The sequence below is a fragment of the Nesoenas mayeri genome (assembly GCF_963082525.1).
Source record: "Nesoenas mayeri genome assembly, contig: SUPER_W_unloc_1, whole genome shotgun sequence".
Classification (NCBI taxonomy): Eukaryota; Metazoa; Chordata; class Aves; order Columbiformes; family Columbidae; genus Nesoenas; species Nesoenas mayeri.
This window is the reverse complement of record NW_027660045.1, coordinates 484,659-495,179: the sequence shown is the minus strand read 5'-3', so window position 1 is coordinate 495,179 and position 10,521 is coordinate 484,659. Positions and strand designations below refer to the sequence as shown.

Here is a 10,521-nt window from a genome sequence, read left to right as displayed (position 1 = left end):
TCTTGGTGGTCATATTGCTTATCACCATAATTCACCGAAGTTGCAAGCTGAGCATTTAAGATCTATGAACTATCCTTATACAATTCAACTCCAGTAACAGACACCATGAAGGAGGCAGAATCAACTTTCAAAAAACTAATTTTAATAAAAAAAAATGTTGATCATTAACAAGTTTATAAAACAGTGATTTAGTTACATAAATAAATTGATATCAGTGTATCAAATCTTAATTACTTTCAACTTCATGAGCACGTTTACATGGATGATGAAGTACAACCTTTTTACCTAATATAATAAATAAAATGGAGAGCATGAAATAGTTTTTTAAAACAAAAATACCTACAAACATACCTCTAGCATGTTCTCTAATGAAGGGAACAAGAGACACTGGACAAGTTTTGCACCAAAACATAAAAACTGCTTTAAAAAGCACAAGGATACAGAATCATCAGCTAAAGTAAAGATACTGTAACCGAAGTTGGTATTTAATAACACAATGAATGGTTTGGTAGTTAGATCTCCAGTTTGGTTATTTTAAAGCATTAAGACAAGGCAAGATAGAAGGCTGCTTTTGAGTAATTAAAGAGAAAATAAAATATATTTTAAAATATGAACAGAAAAGTAGAACAGTCATACCTACACAACTTTCTGTCCTTCACAAAGTCAAAATACCTATGCAGAATATATATATAATATATATATTTGTGCACAAAGGTTAGCTTATTATTAGCTCACTGCAAAGGCGTAATGTATCACGTCAATCATTTTGTATTTTGTGTCAAAAAGGATATATTTCTTTGAGTTTCCTAGGCTAGGAGGCACAAAGCCTGATTCTGGCATACTATATTCTTTATGCTAGGGCTTGCTTCTCTGTCTATGCATTTTTTGTTATCCCTCTTTACTGTAGTGCCTGTTACAAGCATGTGTGTATGTGTGTATACATATATATGTATACACAGGTTGTATAAATATATATATGTTTATATAAATTTTACCCCAATCGGTATCAGTCCAACCATGCAATCAAAAAGGTGGCTCTGCATAGATGCCCAGCATATAGTTCACTACCTGAGCCAACCCTGAAGCAAGGCGCACTTTAGTCCTTCGGATAGGTTTTCTTTTTTGTTTAAAACCAAGCTACTGCAGCTTCAAGTATTTTGCATTACATAGAGTTTTTTTTATAAATTAATTTTATATTTTTTCAATATTCAGACATATACTATAATATATATACAGTACAATAAATGCTCTCAGTCTTTAAATTTTTTTTTTTTATAAATCCCTGAGAATGTATGTTGACAGTTGCTAAGTTTCCACATGCACAAGCATTGTGTGCCATGCTTCTGGATGAACAGCACCGCAAAGCCATGTGGTCAGCCTTTTAACTATTAGTATTTCATTTGTTGGTTTGTTTAAATATGCTGAAATGTAAGGATGCATTACAAAGGAGTAAAGCTTATCACGGGATGGAGGTGTTTTGTTTGGTTTTTAAAGCAATTGCAATATATGTTTGTTTTCGAGACTGTGAACATATACAGAAAGAACAGGAGAGCGATGTGGGCTTTTGCCACTTGACAACATATACTCAGTATAAACCAAACCTTTTTTAACCTCTCACACAAAACAGAAAAAAAGGAAAAAAATTAAAACCACAAACTTTCACAACATGACAGTTTAGTTTGCAAACTCATTATAACTATACACATATAATACCGGTGTGGCTCTGATTCTTTAAGTTCAAAAGGACACAAAGGCAGGCTCAAGTAAAAACAAACCATCCCTCCCCCCCTTCACGCATTTTCATCAACCAAATCGCTCACGAACCAACATCATCAGTTTCTTTTTGCCTTTGTAGATTTGTTTTAGGTTGTCAATAAACTGTGTAAACTGGATGTGTCCATCATGAGCCATTAAGAAGGTCTCTCGGGCCTTGCTGAGGAACTCTATAAACTCACTATAGTGTCGCGGGCTGATGTGAGTGAGACGCGAATGAGTTGTATTAATGTAGGCTCCAATCGTGGCATCCAAGAGTTGTCTTAAAGGGGCTTTGTCCAGTGACATGAGCTTACCAGAGTTCCTCTTTCCATGAAGTCCCACCATGCCAGGAGTGGTCAGAGTACACCTACGCAAAATATCTGACAGTACCGTTGCACATTTGACACTTTTGACCACCAGAGGTATTATAGCTGCTAGTTCATTTTTCCCAAGGGAGTGGCTGAGCGCACATGCCCACAGAACATCATTAATGGCAGGGTGTGTGTCCTGATTGTAACTCAGGTTGAGATGCGTCATGGCCAAAGTGGTCAGCTTGTAGGCCCGCATGGGGTAACCACGGTGCTCCATGTATCGTGCTATAGTAAAAAGCTGTGAGTAACTCATGCTGGTTGTAGCAGCATCTAGAACAATTTGGTAAGCAGTCTCAAAAGCTATGTGATCCTTTTCACATAAGGTCAGTGCAGAGAGGGCACAGTTCTGAGGATCCTTCATGGCACACTGTAGAGCAAGCGTCCTAGCACTGCCAGCCAGCTTCTCCTGCTGATGGCAGTCTAGATGCAGACGGACAATGGTGCTGTTGGACATCACTGTTGTAGCAACAATACTAGTGGCTTCTGTTGGAGTGAAAAGTGTAAACCAGTTTTGCATGATACTATCCAGTGCATAAACACCTGGGGAGAGAGAGAAAGGATTAGCCACAACTGATACAACCTAGTCGATACAGACATTCGGGAAGAGATTACATTTTCAAACTCTAAGAGTTTGCCAATACTTCCACGGAAATGTGCTTCAGCAAGAAGGGCTAAACCAGATAACATGGCTGGAAAAGGACATTAAAACAAACACTATTGTACAAACTCTGTAGCAATCACCAAAATGCAGATAGTAACAAAAAAGCCTGCAAAGTAAGCTGTCATCTCCTGGTGTGACAAATGAACTGTTTTACTTGTTATGTAAGACAATTTATATAACGAGTTCTGGCTCATTTAGTCTCATCACATCACTCAAAAGCAGCCCTCACACTGAACACTTTTTAAAGGCAATTTAAACTTATTTTCTCAATGTGCATCTCAAGGTACAGTGCATGCACAAAAGAATATGAACGCATGCTGTCTCATTTAATAGAACACCATGGCATTTAATACTAAGCACACCTTAAAAAAAAAAAAAGTCCTAACCCTCACCCCCTCCCAATAGGCTTTTCAGGTACATCTTGTATCAAATTCATATGCACCTGAATATCAAGATCCTTGTTAGGGAAATACTTTGAGCAATATGCACTAGCGGATGTTTTCTGAAATAGTTATTTCCGTTAGTATCACTTTATTCCTGGCATGTATGTGTGGTGGGGGAAGGGAGAAGGGGGAAACAGTGATTAATGGGTTCCATAAATTGAATCTTATAGCCAACTAGAGTTTCTTATAATTGCTAGAGGTAGTTTACACACATCTGTAAGCCCACCTAAACCACACTCAGAGGTCCTTTTCTCTGTAGGACTCTGATATTTCCTGTGCATCCCTTCACTCATTCGGCATAGTCAAAAAACACCAAATCTTCATTTAAATAGACATATTCCTTGTTTTATTAACTCGATTAAGTCTCAGGAGTACTTTGCATGACATTAAAGGTTCTATTAGAATATGCAAACTAATTTAAAGCAGTATTAAACCCATCATTTTATTTACCAATATGTAACTGCACAAAATAATACCCAGGCATTAATATCTGCAAGATGGCCTCAGTAATAATTACCTTAGCAAAGATGTAAAAGCAATGAAACGAGAGCATTGTACAAAAATTTGCAGACACAAACCATTTTCTGGCTGAGGGCACACAAAGGCAAGCAGTTAAGTATAAAGCAAAGACTAAACTAATCCAGAGAATAAGCAGCAGCAATCCTGTAAAGTTCTGAAACTCAAGGATCATCTTTGTGATACAATCCAACTAAGATGTATGAAAAAGAAGTAAATACAGAAGGGAAGTATACTTTCCAAAAATACCTTTAGTGACAATCAAAATCGCTCCCTTATCATAGTACTTATATTATCCTCACTACCACAGCTACTGATTTTCCTTTTTTTTTTTTTTTTTACAGCTACAGTTTCTAATGCTCACATCTTCACTTTCAGATTCTGTATCCTCATCTTGCAGATGGCAAACTGGAATACAGAAGCTAAGGGACATTTCATCAAGACACACAAGAAATTTATGGCAAAGTCCAGCAATGAACATATGTCCTGGTTTTGTTAAAAACAAGTTTCTCTTTCAGTGAATTTTGCCTGTCAGCTAAAACCTTCATATTAACTGCATTTTCCTGGACAACCAGACACATATTTTGGTAAAACCTAGCAATGGAATGCAAACTTATTGATAAGCATAGATGGACATCTCGCGAGAGGGGCGACGAGAAACAACTGACCAACTGTGTATAACATTCCATTCAAGTGAATACTTCATATAAAATGGGAGATCACGAGGATCTCGCTCTCTTGTTCTTATGGCCGACATTAGGAGAAGACCTTGCTAGTCGTCCCTGCAAACTGAGGCCTAGTGAGAGACTGAATCCAGCTCTGGTTGGCTGTGGAGTCTAATCCAGGACTTTGGGTGCCGGCTCTGCAGTTGCTGAGACTTTCAAGATTGGTTTTGTATATTTTGTATTATTTTCTCTATTCTTATTAGTCGTATTAGTAAAACATCTTTAATTTTTTCCAACTCTCTTCTCTCTGTCCTTCTTTTCCTCCCAATTGCCTCTCCTGAGTGGAAGGGGGGAGAGGGAGGGGCAAAAAAAGGGGAGTGGGGGGGGAGAGGAGGTTAACAATACATCTGCCAGGGTTTTATTGTCACCCCGCAATCTTAACCCTTGACAACATAATGTCCTGCTGAGTGCACTATTCTCCCACTGCTATCCTCTAACATGAGCCTAGTTCTGCTCCTACCTTATTTTCACCTTACATGGTTAAGGATGGGTGCATTACTGTTTGGTTTGCTTTACAGTGCAGACAAGAGGCCTGTACAATGTCATAGCCACATAACAAAGATGCATTACACTCTAAGCTTGGATTTACCCAGAGGCTTAAAAACCAACCAACCAACCAAAAAAACAAACAACAAGCAATGAGAACCCCTTCATGAGATCTTGTCTGCCATGCAGTGGGAGGTATCCTCAGCATTTCATCCACTTGTTTTCTGGTTCCCCTTCCCCACAGCTAACCAGATAGTATTCTCACCAGTCTTCTGGAGACTCACCTTTCAGAGCAAGCAAAGTTGTAACATAGTGTAACAGCCCATAACCACAAACATTTTCTCTGCTGCAGCCTCAAACTCAAAACCAGCATGGAGGGGACAAGGGGAAATCTGGGGTATTTCACATGAGGTTATGCACATCCCTACCTTGCAGGGGAAAGAAGTCACACTGCATTACTCAACTAGCAGCTCGCTTGTCCTGTATCTATTCTATCACACGTTCAAAAACCCACTCATCATTGCCATAATTAATGTCATCTAACCAAAGGAATTTTATAGATTAACAGAAAGTGGGAGACATTTACGGAGCCTGGGTGTTGACAAACAAGATCAAGCCCTCTAAGATTAGCTGACAAAAAGGCAGGAGTCCTTGAGAAGCATCTCACAACATACCTATTTCTGTTGCACATGTTACCAACCACCTCACCATTTCCCGCCGTCGCCAATTCAGTGTTGACAGTGTCATCCGCATCACCTATTAAAACAACACAAACAAAATACAAATGAATCCTATTGCAAAACCATGACAATATACCAACAATTAGGAATTTAAGTTACTCAAATACACTGAGGTTCAAAATGGCAGTCATAGCAATTATGTTCTCTGAACAAGAAGTCCCTGCTAAGTTCATTTGTAAAACCATCAGCATCATAGAAAAAGGACTTTAAGCTCTGATTGCAGTGCCCATATTTTACATCACTTGCAGTTATTGCCTATGCTGTTTCCCAAAATGTGGGCAAATATATTTATGCAGTAAAACAAACGCTGCATGGAAATTGCACTGAAAGCTTGTTTCAGCTAACTGGACAGACCCCACAGCTCTCTTCTACAAAGAATAACCCTGACTTTGTCCTGATGGATTTTTTTTTTTTTAATAAGAATTTCTTATTCTAGAGGAAGAGAAGATCTCACCACCCATAAGAGATGCAAGAAATGGCCAAACAACCATTCGCTCCTGCATCTATGTGAAACTTCTTTGTCACATACACTGGAAATAGGTTTGCTTATTTACAGGCTTTCAGGGAAAGGACACCACTTGCCAGAAATGCATCAAGTGATCACCTGCACTAACTTCCTCAGCAGTTCTGACAGCAGTACCTGTCTGCATGTGTGCAGTAATACTTACTTGCACTGATGTAGCATACAACAGGCAAATGGAAGAATAGAAACCCCTCCTGTACCTGCAAATTTTACAGTGCCTGTGCCAGTAAGGTTCTGAAGGACAGAATACACCTGATATGCTCCATGCCCATTTGGCTACACTTTCCACAGCTAGTTTCAGTGCCTTCCCTCTGCTGAGTCATATAACACATGTTGCCATTGGAAATAGAGAGAAAGAACTTGAGTCCATACATTACTCCCAAATCTAGAACAATATAAGAGGTTTTTCTGTCACAGAAATCCCAGTGATAGTTATTAAAATTGTTGGTATCTCCGCAGCCCAACCAGTCCAACTTGTCATTGTTGTAGCTGTGAGACAGAACAGTATACCTCTGAGGACATTGCTGTTCAGTTTGCCACATGAGGGGAGAAACAGAGTTTTATAGGGCACATAAATTTCATAAGCAGTCAGTTACTCAATAGCAAATATAGACAATCCAATTGTCATTAGGCTGGGGGGAAAGAGAGAGGAAAGCATCTGCAGACCACTGAAGACAGTGCTGACACTGTAAGGCTTTTACCGGAAAGATGTTCCTGTAGAAATCTATACAGCTGTGAGTTACTACCAGAAAACTGCTATGTATCTTCCTTCTGGAAAGCAAACTAACTTTAAGATTCTTAAAACACCTTAGTAAGCTTGGTGCAGACAGTGGACGTGTTCTACACTAATTTATTCCTAACACTGGATTTAGGAGAAAGTAAAGGTTCATGATATTTATTTCACTAGATCTTACTGAAGACATTCTGATGACACCATCATCCACACAGGAGTATCCATGAACACAGTGATATCCAAAGTGTGCTGCTACTACTGAATGATACTTGGTGAATGCTTGAGGTGACATTCAAGTCAATCATAAGTGTCTTTCTCAAGTAAACAAACATTTAAGGCAGAAACATACCAAGATGTGAAAAGAAAAGCAGATTTCCACATCAACCTTGGGAATAAGAAAGGCTAACAAAGCACACAATCTCAACTTTCTGATTAATGACTTCAGCTTCTAAGTCTAGAACAGGCAAATAGTACCTTTCTTTGGCATGAGAAGCAACTGGGATAATATCTTTTCTCCACAAGTCTTTGGAGCTTTGTTTACTGAAGAAAAGTAATTAATGGTTTTCTGATATTTGCATTTTTTTGTTCATTTGTTTGTTTTTCATTGTTTTTAAGAACTCCCTGAAGAGGGATTTATTTTTGTTGAAATGAACTGTGCAAGCCAATATTACTCCAGATACCTAAAAGCTTAGCTGTCTACTTTTAGCTTGTAAAGTCTCTCCTAAGAGCCTGAAAACTGATCTGAGGTTCTTGTAAATGTCAAGATGAGTCTAATGTAGATGACCATCCCAAAGCTTGTGGAGTGCAGGATTTGACGAAAAAGTGAGAGGACTGTTGTTAGCAGTTTGCCTTAGAAACAGGTCATTATGGTTGACCTTGGCTTTCACTAGTAATTCAAGAAACACCTACCAAATCTCATTTGAGGGAAAGGAAGGGAAGGATGGGAGGAATGATAAGAAACCCGTGAAGGCCATACAAAAGATCTGCAAAAGTGCATTTCTGGCAAGCAGAATAATGTTGCTCTCTAGCCATCCCTACGTATACTCTTGAACCCATTGCATCGGGCCACTCTCATACTTGAACAGAGGAGTACCCTGCAGCCAGCTGCTCCCAGCTCGAATGGCACAAAGGGACTGCACAGACCCTTGCTTTGTGTTTACCAGTCAACTGCACTTTACATCAGAAAACAGAATGTGAAAATTCCAGATAGAGCCCAAAGAGGTTATGGTCCTCAGTGACTTAAAGAGCTGTACCCACCAACACAGGGTCAAATTCCTGTCTTCTACTGTAGTAATAATGAGTGAGGGAAATACCTGAAGGCCCAACTCCAGAGAAACTTTCAGAAGAGTGATGTCTGGCAAGTTGTCCATGAGTGTTGCTATTTTAAATGCATCCTGGGCAAGTTTGAAGATATGTGATGAGGAGTGGATATTTTTCTGGATGGATTCTAACACTGTTTCCAGCCTCTGAACATCACCTGCAAGGTGTAAACAGAACAAGCTCCCAAAACATCCAGAGATGCATTATAATTGAGTATGCCATTGCTATGTAATAGTATGATGTTTCAGTTATAGATATTTTGGTTTTTATAAACCTTCCATAATTAAATCACATGAACAAAAGACAGCACAAACTCCTCTAGTGCCTTATGGTGTTAGTGTGGTATATGGCCAAAAGTCATCCTGATTTGTGAATTTTAGAAGTGATTTGTCCACTCCTGGGTTTCACAGTCTATATCATATGTCAGAAGAACAAAAAGCTGTCTCATCAGCCTCAAATCAAGCTCATCTGTCTGCCATCCAGGTAGTTTAACTATTTGCTAGAAAATTAAGTGTTTAAGTCAGTTCGTTGTTCCCATTTCAAGCTCCTGTCAGAGTGTGATTTGGATTCCTAAACACATGTTTTATAATCTGTTTATTCCATCCAATATTAAAAGCATACATTTAGTTGAGTATGTAACTGACAGCAATGTACCTTTGGCTGCTGTTAGCATGGTCGATGCCAGCTCACACTGCTGGGATTCGATGTGACTTAGAGTGAACCAGCGGGGATACCGGTTTGGAACAACTGATGCAATGTGGTGCGAGTGGGACATGTCTCCTGAAGGAGCCATAGATTCCAATACTAGCAACCTGAAATAAGGAGGAAATCATATTTCATTAAATCATTATATTAATGTACTCATAAGTAAAACTAAAGCTTCAAGAACACTTGACCTTGTTTATGAAATATGGAGTTTTGAGTATAAAGATATTGGAAAACCACTTCTCTTCTTGGGGAATCTTAAAAGTCCATTTGCCAAATTTGCTTACATCAGTGGGCTTCTGCAGGAATTCACAGGACAATTAAGCCGACCATTAACCAAGGCAGCAGAGACTTTCTGCATCATCCGTAGAGTTGTGGATAGTGTGTCCTTCGATCAATGTGCAATCATTCTTGATAATAATGACCAGGAAAATCCCAATACTTTTTTTTTTTTTTTTTAATCTGGGAATTGATTGCTCTTAGTATTCAGTTGTGACTATTCTTTGTCAGCTATAATTTACTACAAGTTCTTAACAGCAACCAGATAATCCAGCTGGGACCAGTTTCTCCCCTGCACTGTATGTGGACAACATAGATTTATTGCTGATCATTTAGGCCCTTGGAACTTCCATCAGAAGGTCCTTGTTAGCGACCATTAACAATCTAGCCTGCCCTGAGATAAAGCCAACACACATTGAGCACACTCTGATAAACATCTTTTTCCCTGATTACTGAAGACAAATGGGATGCAAGTCAGACATTTTGGTGTCATATGACATACGCCGTATTAAATCACAACATTCACCCAGAAGTGTGCAAGACTGTTTAGTTATGAAGCACAAGAAAAAAGAACTGGCTCAGATCGCACCATATGGTTTCAAATATATCATATTAATTTATAAAGAATAATTTATAAATTTATATTAATTTATAAAGAAGGCTGGTGGAACAAATAGTCCTATCATCTGCTAAGCAGCAGATGATCCTGAGACTGCTGGTGAGATGCCTCTTTCTTCATTTCCTTGCTGCTGCCATCACACACACACACACACACACAACCACATCAGTAAGAGAAAAGACGTGCTAAAGCTGTTGTTTAACACAAAACCACATGCCCCAAGAATGGAATTCTAGAAGAATTTGTAACATAGAATGCTGTTTTACAGTCGCAGATAAACACTAATTGTACATTTATAAATTATTATACTGTAGATACTACAGACATCAATTGCTTTTACAGATGACAGAACCAAAGTAATTTCTACTTAAAGGGAACAATGCATCTTTTAGAAAAAAAGACTAGGTCTTGATTTCAAGACTAGATCTTGAAAAAAGACTAGGTCTTCCCCTTTTCTAAACCGCTACTTGTGCTCTTTGTAGATGACTTGTGAATACATACCGCATGGCTCTCAGTGCAGTTTTGTATGCCATTTCAGCATCATGAGGTAGGAGAGAGGTGAAAAGATACTTGGCAAATGTGTGCATTGGAACGCTCTCTCGATGGATGACTTCACCTAAACCACTATATGGTCCAGCTGTGGGA

General features: G+C 38.8%; 1 protein-coding gene across 1 annotated transcript in view; it reads right to left on the bottom strand.

Moving 5' to 3' along the window:
• Positions 1 to 1,623: 1,623 nt before the first annotated feature.
• LOC308051486 (zinc finger SWIM domain-containing protein 6-like) overlaps positions 1,624 to 10,521 on the bottom strand; it is a 200,057-nt gene continuing 191,159 nt past the window's right edge. Inside the window, exons 10-14 of the mRNA XM_080364367.1 lie at positions 10,378 to 10,513; positions 8,928 to 9,085; positions 8,267 to 8,430; positions 5,632 to 5,713; positions 1,624 to 2,666 (exon numbers count right to left, since the gene is read on the bottom strand). Coding sequence (XP_080220493.1) covers positions 1,804 to 2,666; positions 5,632 to 5,713; positions 8,267 to 8,430; positions 8,928 to 9,085; positions 10,378 to 10,513 — 1,403 coding nt within the window. The 3' untranslated portion in view covers positions 1,624 to 1,803. The remainder of the gene's footprint in view (positions 2,667 to 5,631; positions 5,714 to 8,266; positions 8,431 to 8,927; positions 9,086 to 10,377; positions 10,514 to 10,521) is intronic.